General features: G+C 39.2%; 1 protein-coding gene across 1 annotated transcript; it reads right to left on the bottom strand.

Annotated features, from left to right (window-relative positions):
- Window positions 1–6,063: 6,063 nt before the first annotated feature.
- LOC102282618 (N-acetyllactosaminide alpha-1,3-galactosyltransferase) lies at window positions 6,064–18,057 on the bottom strand. The gene is made up of 3 exons (XM_070380187.1): window positions 18,029–18,057; window positions 10,908–11,048; window positions 6,064–6,757 (listed from the first exon to the last, which is right to left on the bottom strand). Exons 1-3 carry the CDS (start codon window positions 18,055–18,057, stop codon window positions 6,064–6,066), a joined length of 864 nt encoding a protein of 287 aa, XP_070236288.1.
- Between the last annotated feature and the right edge of the window lie 904 nt (window positions 18,058–18,961).

Genomic DNA, 18,961 nt, shown 5'->3' with positions numbered 1-18,961 from the left:
GGAAGTTTACCTTCCTCAGCAATTTTCTGGAAGAGTTTGAGTAGGATAGGTGTTAGCTCTTCTCTAAATTTTCGGTAGAATTCAGCTGTGAAGCCATCTGAACCTGGGCTTTTGTTTGCTGGAAGATTTCTGATTACAGTTTCAATTTCCGTGCTTGTGATGGGTGTGTTAAGATTTTCTATTTCTTCCTGGTCCAGTTTTGGAAAGTTGTACTTTTCTAAGAATTTGTCCATTTCTTCCACGTTGTCCATTTTATTGCCATACAGTTGCTGATAGTAGTCTCTTATGATCCTTTGTATTTCTGTGTTGTCTGTTGTGATCTCTCCATTTTCATTTCTGATTTTATTGATTTGATTTTTCTCCCTTTGTTTTTTTATGAGTCTGGCTAATGGTTTGTCAACTTTATTTATCCTCTCAAAGAACCAGCTTTTTGGCTTTGTTGATTTTTGCTATGGTCTCTTTTGTTTCTTTTGCATTTATTTCTGCCCTAATTTTTAAGATATCTTTCCTTCTACTAACCCTGGGGTTCTTCATTTCTTCCTTTTCTAGTTGCTTTAGGTGTAGAGTTAGGTTATTTATTTGACTTTTTTCTTGTTTCTTGAGGTATGCCTGTATTGCTATGAACTTTCCCCTTAGCACTGCTTTTACAGTGTCCCACAGGTTTGGGGTTGTTGTGTTTTAATTTTCATTCCTTTCTATGCATATTTTGATTTCTTTTTTGATTTCTTCTGTGATTTGTTGGTTATTCAGCAGCGTACTGTTCAGCCTCCGTATGTTGGAATTTTTAAGTTTTTCTCCTGTAATTGAGATCTAATCTTACTGCATTGTGGTCATAAAAGATGCTTGGAATGATTTCAATTTTTCTGAGTTTACTAAGGCTAGATTTATGGCCCAGAATGTGATCTATCCTGGAGAAGGTTCCATGTGCTCTTGAGAAAAAGGTGAAATTCATTGTTTTGGGGTGAATTGTCCTATAGATATCAATTAGGTCTAACTGGTCTATTGTATCATTTAAAGTTTGTGTTTCCTTGTTAATTTTCTGTTTAGTTGATCTATCCATAGGTGTGAGTGGGGTATTCAAGTCTCCCACTTTAATTGTGTTATTGTTAATTTCCCCTTTCATACTTGTTAGCATTTGTCTTACATATTGCAGTGCTCCTATGTTGGATGCATATATATGTATAATTGTTATATCTTCTTGGATTGATCCTTTGATCATTATGTAGTGTCTTTCTTTGTTTCTTTTCACAGCCTTTGTTTTAAAGTCTATTTTATCTGATATGAGTTTTGCAACTCCTGCTTTCTTTTGGCCTCTATTTGCATGGAATATCTTTTTCCAGCCCTTCACTTTCAGTCTGTATATGTCCCTTGTTTCGAGGTGGGTCTCTTGTAGAAAATGTATATAGGGGTCATGTTTTTGTATCCATTCAGCCAGTCTTTGTCTTTTGGTTGGGACATTCAACCCATTTACATTTAAGGTAATTATTGATAAGTATGATCCTATTGCCATTTACTTTGTTGTTTTGGGTTCGAGTTTATACACCCTTTCTGTGTTTCCTGTCTAAAGAAGATCCTTTAGCATTTGTTGGAGAGCTGTTTTGGTAGTGCTGAATTCTCCCAGCTTTTGCTTGTCTGTAAAGCTTTTGATTTCTCCTTCATATTTGAATGAGATCCTTGCTGGGTACAGTAATCTGGGCTGTAGGTTATTTTCTTTCATCACTTTAAGTATGTCCTGTCATTCCCTCTGGCCTGAAGAGTTTCTATTGAAAGATCAGCTGTTATCCTTATGGGAATCCCCTTGTGTGTTATTTGTTGTTTTTCCCTTGCTGCTTTTCATATTTGTTCTTTGTGTTTGATCTTTGTTAATTTGATTAATATGTGTCTTGGGGTGTTTTGCCTTGGGTTTATCCTGTTTTGGACTCTCTGGATTTCTTGGACTTGGGTGATTATTTCCCTCCCCATTTTAGGGAAGTTTTCAACTATTATCTCCTCAAGTATTTTCTCATGGTCTTTCTTTGTGTCTTCTTCTTCTGGGACTCCTATGATTCGAATGTTGGCACATTTAACATTGTCCCAGAGGTCTCTGAGATTGTCCTCATTTCTTTTAATTCGTTTTTCTTTTTTCCTCTGTTTCATTTATTTCTACCATTCTATCTTCTACCTCACTTATCCTATCTTCTGCCTCCGTTATTCTACTGTTGGTTCGCTCCAGAGTGTTTTTTATCTCATTTATTTCATTATTCATTATATATTGACTCTTTTTTTTTCTTCTAGGTCCCTGTTAAACCTTTCTTTCATCTTCTCAATCCTTGTCTCCAGGTTATTAATCTGTAACTCCATTTTGTTTTCAAGATTTTGGATCATTTTCACTATCATTATTTGGAATATCAGGTAGATTCCCTATCTTCCTCTTTTGTTTGGTTTGGTGGGCATTCATCCTGTTCCTTTACCTGCTGGGTATTTCTCTGCCTCTTCATCTTGTTTATATTGCTGTGTTTGGGGTGGCCTTTCCATATTCTGGCAGTTTGTGGAGTTCTCTTTATTGTGGAGTTTCCTTGCTGTGCGTGGGGTTGGACGGGTGGCTTGTCAAGGTTTCCTGATTAGGGAAGCTTGTGTCGGTGTTCTGGTGGGTGGAGCTGGATTTCTTATCTTGGGAGTGCATTGAAGTGTCCAGTAATGAATTATGAGATGCCAATGGGTTTGGAGTGACTTTGGGCAGCCTGTATATTGAAGCTCAGAGCTATGTTTCTGTGTTGCTGGGTAATTTGCATGGTATGTCTTGTTCTGGAGCTTGTTGGCCCTTGGGTGGTGCTTGGTTTCAGTGTAGGTATGGAGGCATTTGGTGAGCTTCTATCAATTAATGCTCCCTGGAGTCAGGAGTTCTCTGGTGTTCTCAGGATTTGGACTTAAGCCTCCTGCCTCTGGTTTTCAGTCATATTCTTACAGTAACCTCAAAACTTCTCCATCTATACAGCACCAATGATAAAACATCTAGGTTAATGATGAAAAGTTTCTCCACAGTGAGAAACACCTGGAGAGGTACACAGAGTTACATGGAGAAGAGAAGAAGAAGGAGGGAAATAGAGGTGACCAGGAGGAGAAGAGGGGGAATCAAAAGAGGCAAGAGCAAGCTAGCCAGTAATCACTTCTCTATGTGCTCTCCACAGTCTGGATCACTCAGAGATGTTCACATAGTTACACAGAGAAGAGAATAAGGAGGAAGGAGACAGAGGTGACCAGGAAGTTAAAAGGGGGAATCAAAAGGAGAGAGACAGATCCAGCCAGTAATCAGTTCCCTAAGTGTTCTCCACAGTCCAGAACACACAAAGAGATTCACAGAGTTGGGTAGAGAAGAGAAGTGGGAGGGAGGAGATAGAGGAGACCTGGTGGAGAAAAAGGAGAGTCCAAAGGGGGAGAGAGCAGTCAAGCCAGTAATCTCACTCCCAAGTAAAAATGGGTACTGAAGATTGGGTTCTTAAAAGTACAAAATTGCTAACAAATACCAAAAAGCAAAGATTAAAAATCTAGGGTAGAGGTTGGATTCTCAAAAATACAATATTAAAGAAATTTTTTTTTAAGTCACAAAAATTATAAAAAATATATATATGAAGTTGGCTTTAAAAAATAGGGTCTTTTTTTTGCAAAGTAATAGGTTATAAAAATGAAAATTAAAGGAGTAATAGAGGACTTAAAAAAAATAAAAAAATTAATTTAAAGAATGATAATAGTAAAAATATATCTAGGACTTTCTCTGGCGTTGTTGTGGACAGTGTGGGGTCAGTTCATTTTCAGATAGTTCCTTGATCTGGCTTATACTTCCCAAGATCTATAGGCCCCTTTCTATGTAGTAGGTGCTAACTACAGGGTTTTAATCTATTGCACCTGTCACTTCCAGGGTGGTTCCCTCTGTTTTAACTTCTTCTGTTAGCTGGTCTCTTCAGAGTCTAATTTCCGCCCTGACCCAAGGGGGCGGTGGTGGACACTTTTTAAGGCTCACTTGTTCAGTCGTGCTGTGGGGAGGGAGGGACGCTGCAAACAAATAACACTGGCATGTGCTCGCAGTGTCTCGGCCACACTGGGTTTGCCCCCGCTCACGGCGTGTGTGCTTTCCCTGTCTATACTGCTTAGGCTCTAGATTGCTCTGCAGGGAACTGTCTGAGGCAGGCCCTGGGCTGCATGCACCTCCCAGGTCTAAGCCGCTCAGGTTCAGGTACTCAGGTAGTCCTCAGAGGCGCAGACTTGGTTGGGCCTGCATTTTGTGCCCTTCCCAGGTCCGAACCACTCAGGTGACCAGGTGTTTGGCGAGCACAGTCGCTGCGACTTATCATCTCCCCCATCCCTGCCGCTCGGTTTTCTGGGTGTACAACTGACGCACTTTCTCAGGGGAATGTCAACCATCCAGAATCCCAAGAAGTCTTGGTTAGCAACCAAGCCTACATGCAGTGTGGTAGACGATGCCTCTCTGGGGCCGTGATTGCCCCCTTCTGGCTTGGACTGCCCTCGCCTGCCTGTCTCTGGCGGGGGATGGGCTGGTCAGCAGCCGGCTAGCTCTGGTCAGTCTTTTGTTAGCTGTGAGCGGGCCTGGCAGTGTTTTAGTTTAGGGCTTTTCACCGGGTAGCTATCCCACAGTCTGGTTTATTAGTTAGTTCCCTCAGATTGCCCTCCGGGCATTCAGACCCAGTCTGCACTCTAAGCGATGCAGCCCTCGCCTCCCTGCCCACCCCCGCTTGCTAGTGGCGGAAGCAGGCGTCTGCGCTGCTTCTCCGCTGGGAGTTACCATTGGGCCTGTAATCTGTGGGGCTTAATTATTTATTTATTTTTCCTCCCAGTTGTGTTGCCCTCTGAGGTTCCAAGGCTTGCCACAGACTCGCCAGTGAGAGTGTTTCCTGGTGTTTGGAAACTTCTCTCTTTTTTAAGACTCCCTTCCCTGAACGGATCTCCATCCCTACCTCTTTTGTCTCTCTTTTTATCTTTTATATTTTTTCCTACCTCCTTTTGAAGACAATGGGCTGCTTTTCTGGGTGCCTGATGTCCTCTGCCAGCATTCAGAAGTTGTTTTGTGGAATTTACTCAGCATTCAAATGTTCTTTTGATGAATTTGTGGGGGAGAAAGTGGTCTCCCTGTCCTATTCCTCTGCCATCTTAGGACCGCCCCCCCAAGTGATAGATTTTCAAAAGGAGAATATAGGAAGAGTTTCAATTTTCTCTCTATATTTAAAATTTCCTTATTAGTTTTTACAACAGATAGCTTTGTAGTTTTAAAACACATTTTGAACTTATGGCTGCAGGTGGGAAGGAAGGGCAGAAGGGATAGTTAGGGAATTTGGGATGGACATGTACACTCTGTTATATTAAACATAGATAACCAACAATGACCTACTGTACAGCACATGGAACTTTGCTCAATGTTATGTGGGAGCCTGGATGGGAGGGGAGTTTAGGAGAGAATGGATACATCTATTTGTATGACTGAGTCCCTTCACCGTTCACCTGAAACTATCACAACATTGTTAATAGGCTACACCCCAATACAAACTAAAAAGTTAAAAAGAAAAAAAAAACAGTTTTGAATAACCCAGTTTTCTAAGTAACTGTCTGCCCATCTGGTGGCAGCTTTAATGTCCTCAAAATTTTACATAGAGAGTAGATTAGTATAGTAGCACCAATTTCCCTTATCCATACCCCTAGATTATCCCTTTCCTTAAGCAATATAAGAAATATATATCTAGCTGGATCAGTGGGAATATTTCAGATTTTATTTTCTCCTGAAAGATTCTATTTTGTCCAATGTGATCCAAAAATATACTTCCTCAAAATTCACACAAGATATGAGAACACTATATTTCCATCTGATGTCAATATATTCATTCTGTTACTGCTATATCCTATGTTATATGATTCAAGAAGAAAGGTGATGAAAAGTATGACTATAACTGTGTTGGTGAGTTTGTCATTTTATTAGTGATTATTTTTATGGTGCTAAAATTTGTCAAGTACTAATTTTTTAAAGACAAGACAAAATGATGCTTTTAAATTCAGCAACACAAAGGAAGGACTATAAAATTACACTGACTGTCTAAGAAAGTCATAATTTTTAATAGCCCAAAAGATTTTGAAAGTGGTACGCTCAATTCTATTAGGACCAAGATGATCCCAGCAGTATTCTGGTGACAAGATTTTAGTGGGTTTATGGAGGAAAAAATACTTGTTCAAGTGACTTTCATCATGCCACACTGCCTCAATGTTATTTTTCTTGTCGTTCATGATTCCTCTGAAGCACTCCTTAGCAATATTGAGAACCTGAATGGGAGTACCGCCAAATACAGCAGCATGGTAATAAAAGTCCCCCTTACCAATAGGTATATATGCTTCTGATAACTGACTCCTCTCATAAGGTAACTCTGTAAGACTTGCCTTATACCAATGAGCATGTAACTGACCTACAGACTCCCCCAGAGTCTCCAGTCCATATTTTTTTACAAAGATTTGATCCACATCCATGCAGAAGAGGAAGTCAACTTCATATTGGATGTGATCCACAACATGTTCACTGATGGTCTTCATGCGCATCATACTGATGTCTTGCCATCTCTTCTCTTGCTTTATTTCAAAAACTTTCAGCGTTCGGAGGGGAGACAGCTGTACCCAAGGCACCTTAGAGAAGTTATCTGTCAGGATGTAAATGATGACTTTCTGGTCAACCATAAAATATTTATCAGCTGATGCTATAAATGTGTGCAAATAATGGTCAATGTATCTGTGAAGTAAATAAGAAGCAATTAAGTTCATCTTCTTGTATGTTAGTGAAACACATACTATTTAAATTACACTTACTGTAGTTTTATCAAAAAATGCTACTAAGGAACCAAACATTAGATATGCTTCTTGAGTTGTATTTAAGTAGTGTAAAAGTGAAATTGTCTGCCTTTCCTCTACATGGTGAGGTTTTATGGATCATAGGAGAAAAGAGGAATTTCTCATGGGAGGGAATGAAACTTGGTGAGATCAGAAAACTGAACCGTGCCCAGCACAAAACAAAAGCCTGAATTTTCAGGGTTATCAGAGCAGCTGGGACTTGCTTTAGAGGCTGTAGGCAAGAAAGGTCATAGGTCATTGCAAGAGCAGTTATTGATGCCTGTGGCTTACTTAGAGTAGTTAGTTTTGCATAAAAAGTCAGAGGTGACATGCTTTGTGCCCACTGTCAGCACTGCGGTTATTATTTTGCCCTATGCCCTTTAATATGGTGCTAAGATTGCTGGGCTGAAGGCAAACCTTCTCATTTCCAATCTCTCCAGCCAGTTAAGGATTCTTATAGTAATAAATAGGCTCAGGTAAATTCAAAAAAGGAAAGGTAATATATGTGACTTGTTCAAATGAGCTTACATGGTCATTAGAAATAAGTTCTGTATATTGGTCAGAGTCTTAAGAAATACAACAGATGGAGTCAGGAGAAAACTCTAGTTTGGAGTATCTAAAATTATTAGGTACATTATGAAAAAATATCACTTAAAATATTATATTGAGCTGGAAGCTAGCAACTCAAATCCAAAGTCCATATTTATCCATATTTCTTTTATGGTTAGTGCTTTTGTGTCATACTTTAGGAATCTTTGCCCCCTCAAAGTAGTGAAAATACTCTCCTATATATTTTTATAGTAGCTTTATTGTTTTATCTTTCATATTTAAGCCTATTATCGATTTGAGTTAAATTTTGTGTATGATGTGGTATGGGGCTGTTTTGTGTCAGTCTCCACCTATTGACAGTGATGTTATCGGCTAGGAGTGCCTGGGGGCACTCACTGGAGTCCCTACTACTTGTGGTAAGACATCCCTACTTCCCACCAGACATCACCAGAGCCTACATTATGGCTGGACCAGTCTTTGTCATTCTTATTATAATCTCAAGGAGCACCTCAACAACAACCATAGGGAACTTTGAGAAAATAAGCTTTATTAATCACAAATCCTAGAGGATACGTGGCATGCCTGGGGCCACACAGTGAGGTCACAAGTTAGAAGTGGTGGGAGAGAGAGAAAGAGAGAAACACAAAGCACCTAGGGTTCTGCCTTTACTGGGTTGAGGGTGGGGTGCCTAGGGTTTTGCAAGTTCACTCTATTGATAAGTTTTAAACGTAAAAGCGGAAGTTAAAGCAAGGGAGGGGGAAAAACGGGGTCATGCAAGTGGTCATTTATGTAGATCAGATCACTCAGGACTTTCTAAAAGGAAGATTTCATGGGTATGGTGACTTGGCTCTTTATCTAGTTGTTTAGCTAGTAAGCAATATTTTTATTTGAGATGGATGTCTTTAAAGTGGATATCTCAGGGGATTCCCTGGTGGTCCAGTGGTTATGACTCTGCCCTTTTATGGCACAGGGCCCAAGTTTTCTCCCTGGTCAGGGAACTAAGATCCCACAAGCTGTACAATGTGGCCAATGAATAAATAAATAAAATGGATGTCTCAGCAATCAATCAAAAGCTTAATATCAGGCATGTACAATTAAAAAAAAACTTACTGTCACTACAATGGCAAACATTTTTTCCCCCAATTTTTAAAATGTTTTCTATGTTGGAATGCTATTAGACTTACTATGCTGGATCTTAGCAAGGCCTGCTTCCCAGTTGGTGCTAGTGGTAAAGAACCTGCCTGCCAATACAGGAGACTTAAGAGATGTTGGTTCAGTCCCTAGATTGGGAAGATCCCCCGGAGAAAGAAATGGCAACCCACTCCAGTATTCTTGCCTGGAAAATCCCATGGACAGAGGAACCTGGCAGGCTACAGTCTATAGGGTCGCAAAGAGTCAGACACAACTGAAGCTTAGCATAGCATTAGATTTACAGAAAAGTTGCAGATATATTACAGAGTTCCCACATATTCTCTACCCACCTTCCCCTAATAGTAATATATAACCATAGTACATTTGTCAAAACTAGGAAATTATCAGTGGTAAAATACTATTAGCTAATCCACAGATTTTATGTGATTTTCATCAGCTTCTTCCCTAATGACCTTTTCAGTTTCCAGGATCCAATCCAGAACACACACTGCATTCAGTCACTAGTCTCTTCTAGTCTCCCTAGTCTCTTCCACTCTGTCAATTTCTCTTCTTTTTGGTCATGACCCTGACCATGTATTTTGTAAAATGGCCTTCAGTTTGTGTTTCTCTGATTTTTTTCTTAGGTGAAGTTAATTTTAAGCAGTCAGACTTATCAGTATTTTCCTTTATGATTAGTAGTTTCCATGTCTTGATTAATAAATCCTTTTCTATCTTGAGTTCATGAGATATAGTTTTTCTTTTAACTACTGGTCTTCAAACTACCTAGTAATTGATGTTTGTATGTTTGTACATGATATGCTATAGAGGTACAATTTCAGGTTTCCTGTGTTGACATTTTCTCCAACATCATTTATGGAAGTCTTTCCCTACAGGTCTACAGTGCTATTGTCAATAAATAGAAAGTCTTTAAAATTTGTATGGCATTTTTCCATTTTATTTTATTGGCTTAATTGTTCATTCCTGTAGCAGATATTCATGTTGAAAATTTCCATATAGATACTTTAAATCTATCCTCCTAGTTTCAGTCCAATCTATACTCCTAATTTCAGAGGAAATTGATGCTATTTATTCCTGAGCTTTCAGAGGTTCTTTAAAACAGAGTGGGGGTTTCATGGTGAGGTTACTGAGGCTGTGGTTTCAGTGCCCCTTCCCTTATACAGTACACCCTTCCAAGACCCTGTATTCTATTCAGGAGGGTGTAGGAAGGAACCAGAAACTCCATCTGTGTCCTGAAGGTAGAAGCACTGCCCCGAATGGGGTCACTCCCCAGGATCTTGTTACAGATGCTGGGGCAGCAACTTGAAGAGACCACAGTGAGTCTCGGGAGGAGGTCATGGGAAAGTTCTTCAGTAAGGAGTCTTCCCTTCCTCCTCCCTTTCTTCCTCTTTCTGTGTTCTTTTTATTAAACAATAAATTACTATCAATATTTAATAGCAAGTTGCTATAAAGCTGATAACTTTATCATTTTAATGAGTGATAAGTATTGTTCAACTTAATACTTTTTTTTTGGTATGATTTTGATATCAAGGCAGAATTTGCTTCATAAAATGATTTGGGATGTGTTCCTGTCTAGTCTCTTTTCTGAAAAAGATTGTGTAGAATTGATGTTAATTTTTCTTTAAGTATTCGGTAGAATTCTCTGATGAAACTATCTGCGCCTGAGGACTTTGAAAGTTGAAAGTACTTTCTTTGTGACCCCATGGACTATATCTAGTCCATGGAATTCTCCAGGCCAGAATACTGAAGTGAGTAGCTGTTCCCTTCTCGAGGGGACTGTCCTAACCCAGGGATCGAACCCAGGTCTTCTGCATTGCAAGCAGATTCTTTACTAGCTGAGCCACCAGCTAGCAAAATTTTTTAAATTATGAATTCTATTTCCTCAATAGATATAGGGTTATTCAAATGATCTGTTTCATGTTGGGTGAATTGTTGTTGTTTGTACTTTTTAAGGTCCATGTCCTCTAAATTGTCAGATATGTAGAGAATGTTATTGTGGTTCCTGATTATCCTTTTAAAGTCTACAAGGTCTGAGATGATATATCCTGTTTCTTTCCTGACATTTATAATTTGCATTAATTTTTTTTTCTTGGCTAGTCTTCCTGGGTGATTATGGATTTTATTGGGGGTTTTTTTCCCCCAAAGAACCACATTTTTGTTTCATTGATTTTTCTCTAAGACTTTTCTGTTTTCAATTTCATGGATTTCTGCTCTCACCTTTATTACTCCCTTATTTCTGCTTTCTTTGGTTTTATTTTTTTCTATTTTTTCTAAATTCTTGAGGTATATTATTGATAATCTCGCATTTTCTAAAATAAAACACTTGAATATAAAGGTCATTCAGCAATACCTACCTTCCCACAGCAAACACAGTTAACCCCACAGTAATTTTATGATTTGCGTAATAATTTTCCAGCACCACTTCATCATAAGTGCCATGCCACACAACTGGAGCTGCCCAACTGGTAGTTGTTATGTTTGAGTGATTTATGGCACTGTAAGGAAGATATAAGAATTATGAGCAAAATACTTTTAATAAAATTGTAGTAGATATTGCTAATGTATAAAGCCTATGTCTGATTGCAGTATTTCCTTATTCTAACCCAGAGCCTTGATGGCACGATAAACTGAAGAAATAGTTTATCAGAAATGGCTCAGTTCAGTTCAGTTCAGTCACTCAGTCATGTCCAACTCTTTGCAACCCCATGAACCACAGCACACCAGACCTCCCTGTCCATCACCAACTCCCGGAGTTCACCCAAAGTCATGTCCATTGAGTCAGTGATGCCATCCAACCATATTATCCTCTGTCATCCCCTTCTCCTTCTGCCCTCAGTCTTTTCCAGCATCAGGGTCTTTTCAAATGAGTTAGCTCTTTGCATCAGGCAGCCAAAGTATTGGAGTTTCAACTTCAACATCAGTCCTTCCAATGAACACCCAGGACTGATCTCCTTTAGGATGGACTGGTTGGATCTCTGTGCAGTCCAAGGGACTTGCAAGAGTCTTCTCCAACACCACAGTTCAAAAGCATCAATTCTTCGGTGCTCAGCTTTCTTCACAGTCCAACTCTCACATCCATACATGACTACTGGAAAAACCATAGCCTTGACTAGACGGACCTATGTTGACAAAGTAATGTCTCTGCTTTTTAATATGCTGTCTAAGTTGGTCATAACTTTCCTTCCAAGGGGTAAGCATCTTTTAATTTCATGGCTGCATCATTAGGGTGAGATGATTACAAAAGTACATGTACTGATTATATTATTGTTCCAAGATCTTTGAGGATGCATAGTTGAAATGTCACCCAAAGCCCAAAGTAACAATTTCTCTTACAGTTGGACAAGATCTACCGTCTTAAGCTATGGACACTGATTCTTTTCAGAAGCAATATTTTAAAAAACGAACTTCCCAGTTTTCATAATCTGAAATGCTGCCAGTGTTAACATTGCTGCATACTGTCAGAATCAACTTTGTCAGAACTTTGGAAGATAGCCAAAGATTTAGAGCAACCAAGCAAAAGTTATCTCAAAAAGAAAAAAAAAAAAAGACTCAATATGGTAGGACTAGAAAACCTTTGAGGTATTCTAACCCAGCCTTGCACCAATGCTCTTCCTAGTATAACAATGGCATTGAAAAGACAAAACCATGTTATGTTCTCAGTGTGGGTATCTGACTCAGAGAGTAGAAGAGTGAATCTAATTCCCAGCGATTGTGTTTATCTTTTTAAGCTACCTGAGAGTTCCTTGAAGGATTGACTCATAGTGCTTTTTTTCTTGTACTTAACATTCTCTAAGAATTGAATGGGAGGGTATTCCTTGAAAAAAAGTTGTAAAAGAACAAGCCCCTTTCACCTGAGTCAAAAGATTTCAGTTAAACACTATATATGCTGAAAGTCTGGGGAGGAAACATTTGAAAGACAGTTCTTTGGGAAGTAAGGGCTTTGACAAGATCCCATGGGTCAATCAGACACACACAGAACAAGGAACTGAGAAATCCATGCACATGTTCAGGGCAGAACGAATGTTCAGAAAAGACCTGTGAAGATCCTAGGCTTTTACCTCTGACTGGTATTTAGGCTCAAGGCACACAAGAAGTGAAAGCTAAGGCAGAGTTATAAGCAACTGGGCTGTGTTGAAGAGGGGCCCAAACACAGAGCCAGTCTTTAAAGAATGTAATCATCTTCTTCTCTTTGTTTTGTTTTCCTTTTTTTTCTGTTTTTTTCTTCTTCTCCTTCTCCTCCTCCTCCTCCTTAATTTCCTTTTCCTCCTCCTTCTGCCCTCTAACACCTCTATCTCTCAGGTTTTAGGCACTTTAAGGAAATCTCTGTCAAACAACTCACTGGCTACAACCTAAGAGTAGCTCAGAGACTTCTGAGACCAAACCAGACAAAGAATACAGTCTTTAAAAAAAATAGTTTAGAAAAGCCACTAAACAAACAACCATAAAAAAAGAAAGATCTCATATTAATAACCTCACCTTCCACCTTAAGGGGAAAGGAGGGAAAACTAGAAAAAAAGGGAAAAACAAAACCAAACAAACAACCAATAGCAAATAAGAACAACAAACTCTGAGGAGGCAAAAGTATCTGATTTCCAGAGAAAATATAATACTCAAAATGTCTAGTTTTTAACCAAAATTTAAGAGTTATCCAAATAAAGAAGAATGCACAGCCCATTCACAAGAAAACAAATAAATGAGAACTGTCCAGGCATTGACTGAGTTTTTCTAAAAAGACTTTAAATCAACCATTTAAAATATGCTTAAAGTGCTAAAGGAAGCCATGGGCAAAGAACTAAAGGAAACCAGAAGAACATTGTCTTAACAAATAGAAAATATTAATAAAGATACAAATTATAAAAAACAAATGAAATAGAAATACTGAAGTTGAGACGTGTATAGCTGAAAGGAAAAAATTCACTTTAGGATGTCAACAGAAGATTTGAGCAGGCAAAAGAATGAATCAGACACACACAGAACACTTTATCTAACAACAGAATGCCTGTCCTTCTCAAATACACATGCAATATTCTCCAGGATAAATCTCACGTTAGAACATAAGACAAATCTCAATAACCTTAAAGTGACTGGAAACATACAAACTATCTTTTCCAATGATAATGGAATGAAATTAGAAATCAGTAACAGAAATGAGTCTAGAACATTCATAAACACCTGGAAATTAAACAACCCACCTAGACAACCAATGAGCCAAAGGAAAAAAATCATAAGGGAAAAAAAAACAAAAACAAAAAACTCCAAAATCATGAGGAAATTAGAAAATAAATTGAGATCAATAAAAATGAAGATACAACATGCTAAAACTTACGGGAGACAGTGAAAATCAGTACTCAGAAGGAAATGTATAGCTGTAAACATCCATGTTTTAAAAAAGAAAGATCTCATATTAATAACCTCACGTTCTACCTTAAGGGGAAAAAAGGGGAAGACTGGAAAAAAGAGGGAAAAACAAAGCCAACAGAAAGAAGAAATAATAAAGACTGGAGTAGAGAGAACTGAATAGAGAAAAAAATGATGGAATGAAACCAAAAGCCAATTCTTTGCAAAGATAAATGAAATTGGCATACCTTTAATTAAACTGACCAGGAAAAAATCAGAGATGACTCAAATTATTAAAATCAAGAACGGAAATGGGGACATTATTATAGACCTTATAGATGAAATGGATAAATTTCTAGAAATACACAAACTACTAAAACTGGTTCAAGAAGAACTAGAAAAACTTATAGACCTATAACAAGTAAAGGTAATTGAAAATCTGCTAACAAAGAAACCCCAGGATCAGATGGTTTACCTGCTGAATTCTACCAAACACTTAAAGAATTAACACCAATTAGATTCTCAAAGTCTTCCAAAGAAATAGAACTTTCTAACTCATTCTATGAGGCCAATATTACTTTGATGCCAAAGCCAGACAAAGACATCTCAAGATCAGCATCATTAGTCATTAGAGAAATGTAAATCAGAACTATAATAAGATATTTCACACACACTAGAATGGCCCTAACATAAGCAAAAACAAACACACACACCCAGAAAAACAAAAAATAGCAAGTGTTGGAAAGGATGCAGAGAAATTGAAACACTCATACATTGTCGATGGGAACATAAAATGATGTAACTATATGGAAAAGAGTTTGGTGGTTTCTCAAAAAGTTTAACTTAGGATTACCATATACCCAGTAAACCCACTTATAGATATATACCCAAGGGAACTGAAAGTATGATTTCAAATTAAAACTTGTACATGAATGTTTATAGCACCATTACTTACAATAGCCCCAAAGTGGAAACAACCTAATATCCATTTACTGGTGAATGGATGTGTGGTATATCCATACCATGGAATATTATTCAGCTATGAAAAGGAATGAAATACTGATAGATGCTACAATATAGATGAACCTTGAAAACATGCAAAGTGAAAGAAGTCAGACATTAAAAAAAATAACAAAACATACTATGCTCCCGTCATAGGAAATGTCCAGAATAGGCAAGTCCAGAGAGATAGAAAGCAGATTAGTGTTTGTCAAGGAGCGGGGAATGAGAAGTTACTTCTTAATGGGCAGAGATTCCTTTTTGCTATAATGAAGATATTCTGGAATTTGACAGCTAGAGCTATACATTTTTAAAAGACTTATTTACTTAAATTTTTGGTTCTGTTAGGTCGTGGATGCTGCACAGGCTTTTCTCTAGTTATGGTGAGCAGGGGCTACTCTTCACCGTGGCGCACGGCCTTCTCATTGAAGTGGCTTCCTCTGCTGTGGAGCACAGGCTGTAGGCTCTGCGGGCTTCAGAAGTTGCAGCATGCGGGCTCAGTAGTCACGGCCCACGGGCTTAGCTGCTCCGCAGCATGTGGAGTCTTTGTGCACCAGGGATTAAAAAGTTCCCTTGCATTGCAAGACATATTCTTAACTACTGGACCACCGGGAAAGCCCCAAATTGTACATTTTCAAACAATTAGAATAGTGACTTTTATATTATGTCTATTCAAATCTATAAGAAAAAGACAATCCATTGTGTGGGATAAAGAGAAGAGATATAAACAGGCAGTTTACAAAAGTGAATGTCCAAGTGGCCAATGTTCATATGAAAATGTGTTCGGCTTTAATGATCATCAATGAAAAAAATGAAAAATGCAATAGGAGTTGACATGCAGCAAGAGAAAGATTCTATTAGCTGTTTCAGAGCTTGTTGTGGACTGAATGTCTCCTCCAGATTCATGTGTTGAAGGTGTAACCCCAGTCTGAATATTTGGAAATAGGGCCTTTAGAGAGGTAATTAAGGTTAAACGGGACTTCCCCGGTGGCTCAGATGGTAAAGAGCCTGCCTACAATGCAAGAGGTCCGGGTTTGATACCTGGGTCGGAAAGATCCCCCTGGAGAAGAGAATGACAACCCACTCCAGTATTCTTTCCTGGAGAATTCCATGTGTAGAGGAGCCTGGTGGGCTACAGTCCATGGAATTGCAAAGAGTCAGACACGACTGAGCAACTAACAGGTTAAGGTTAAACGAGGTCATAAAGACGGGGCCAAAGCCAAAAGGGCTGGTGTCCTTTTAAGAAGAGTAAGAGACACCAGGGATGTGTACACAGAGAAAAAGCCCTGTGAGGACACAGCAAGGAGACAGGCAGCTGCCAGTCAAGAAAAGAAACCTCAAAAGAAACCAAACTTGCCAACACCTTGATCTTCTATTTCCAGCCTTCTGAAATGGGAGAAAATAAATCTCTGCTGTTTAAACACCGCCCCCCACCCCCCACCCCCACCAAAAAAAAGGAATGGCGATCGAAACTTAAAAGTAGCCTACTGCAAACAGTCCATTCTAAAGGAGATCAGCCCTGGGATTTCCTTGGAAGGAATGATGCTAAAGCTGAAACTCCAGTACTTTGGCCACCTCATGCGAAGAGTTGACTCACTGGAAAAGACTCTGATGCTGGGAGGGATTGGGGGCAGGAGGAGAAGGGGACGACAGAGGATGAGACTGCTGGATGGCATCACGGACTCGATGGACGTGAGTCTCAGTGAACTCCGGGAGTTGGTGATGGACAGGGAGGCCTGGCGTGCTTCGATTCATGGGGTCACAAAGAGTTGGACACGACTGATCGACTGAACTGAACTGAACTGAACTGATTTGGAATCTACTTAAATGATTATGTGGTTTTGTCCTTTTTTCACCTGTTGTGATTGATCAGTACCTTGAATTATGAGGCTATAACTTACCTGTCTTATTAGGGGGATGCTGTATCAGTTATTAAGCTATTGTCTTTCATAGTTAAACCCACCACAGTATACCCTGCTTTATTATTTTGAGCTGGGACACTGCAAATCATTTCTCCTTTGCCAATGGGCACCCTGTTAGGCTGTACTAATAGAGGGCATTGGAGGGAAATTACAAGTCTGGAGGAAGAAGAAACTTGCTCTTTTCTGTTTCCTGTGGGCTTCTTGTCTACATCCTCTTCCTGCAAGTCCCATTCCAGCAATGCATCTTTACCACAGCAATAGCAGTTCTTTTCCCAAGCAATTGAATCCAACTTTCAGTTTTTGCAACACGTGAAACCAGTCTCGCCGTGCTCCTCCTTAGAAGGGCTGGTTCTCTGCCCCAAGAGCCTTCCCTGGAGCTCAGAGGCACCCGCACCAGGTGAGCAGCAGCGGAGTTTAAGCCCTGTGAGATTTGTCTCCAAGTTTTTAAGGTGTAATAATTCCAGTCCCTTCCTTTTGTTTCTTCAGAACCAGGGAAAATAATTACTTCCTGTAGCTGTTACCTCTATGACACCTTAGAGTTGCATTTTCAGTTTTTCAGGTTACCTAGTTAATGACTTTATGGCTATCCATGGGTGCTAAATTGTTTTAGAAATGTCTGACTCTTTGCCACTCCATGGACTGTAGCCTGCCAGGCTCCTCTGGTCATGGGATTCTCCAGGCAAGAATACTGGAGTGTCATGCCCTCCTTCAGGGGATCTTCCCAACCCAGGGATCGAACTGACATCTCTGAGGTCTCCTGCATTGGCAGGTTCTTCCACTAGCATCACCTGGGAAGCCCCTTAATGACTATATGGTAATCAGCAATTCTTTATACTAAAACCTCTGTTTAAATAGCTGGTATGCTTTGTATGATCCGATTAGATCTGACAAATGTAGTGATATTATGGGAGGATGAGTCATGGATCATTATCCAATAACTGGATGTCTCCTTTCAAAGTTTTAATTAAGAAAGGTCCTCAGATCTACAGCATCAAGGTGAAAGACAGGTGCATAGAGTAAGAAGATGGAGTCAGCGAGGCCAGAAGAAAGCTGTTGTATTAAAGCAGGAAGTGCACAGACAGCCCACCCACCTGACTTGGGCTTTGGTTCTCTCATTAGTGAAATGAGAAACAACCAACCGATCTCAAGCGTACCCTTACATTTGTGACTCTCAGTCATTCTAGGATCCTTTGTGTTTCTGTCATCTAAATTCTCACTCATGGAGGACATAGGTCCTAATGCCCATTTCCGGTTGATCTCAGCTACTGCTTATTTGTTAAAATAACCATCAAAGATCCACGTGCTCTCCAACATTTGGAATGCCAGTCACAGTATTGTTGCCATCTGTTAATTTCTATTGAGCAGTCTATGGATTAATCTCATACGTATTAGATTTGGAATTCTTACTTGGGAAAAAACCAGTCTGATAGCTTTAATTCTTCTGTTTGAGTATTCTCAGACCTATTAGGAAAAATAATGCAAAGAGTCACATAATATGTATAGGGTTTGAGATGTATTATCAGATGTAAAATTCAAAATAAGCATGAAGCAGAAAATTAATAATGAACTTTAATGGTTGTGGCATGGAAAAATCATGATTTCCACCCTGAGAGTAATTCTGTGTGCTTCCCAGGAGTCTATCTGTTCCCACAGTTCTCATTCTAATCTTCTAATTCACATAGAAAATGGCAGTCATCAGATGGAAGCTCCCTCAACTTTCTGCAACCTCATCCCCAAATTTACCTGTAGTGACTTCTACCACAATTAAAATATATTCCTATTTTCTACCTAAGGTTAGCCTTAAATATCCTATCTGCTCAGAAGCCCTGATGTGATCATTATCCTCAGAAGGATTTTTATGTTCTCTGTTTGCTCAACTGACAATCTTCCGGGCATTTTTCTGTGGCTTCGAGTTCTTATACATAATGATACTTCTCCCATAAATTTAAGACTAAGTATACCCAACTGTGTTCTGAAGTCTTCTACTTGAATTTGCACAGATGCTACCAAAGGAAGACGTTTAAAGTCATAATCTTTTCCCCAAAGTAGGTCCTCTTTGTATGTTGCCTTAACTCACTGAATCTGCTTGGATTTGCATGGCAGAAACATGAGAGTCATTCTCCACTCAGAGCCCTTCTGAATCCCAACAT

This window comes from Bos mutus, chromosome 11 (genome assembly GCF_027580195.1).
Source record: "Bos mutus isolate GX-2022 chromosome 11, NWIPB_WYAK_1.1, whole genome shotgun sequence".
NCBI classification, from domain to species: Eukaryota; Metazoa; Chordata; class Mammalia; order Artiodactyla; family Bovidae; genus Bos; species Bos mutus.
The sequence above is the reverse complement of the archived record's forward strand: the minus strand, read 5'-3'. Positions and strand labels throughout refer to the sequence as shown.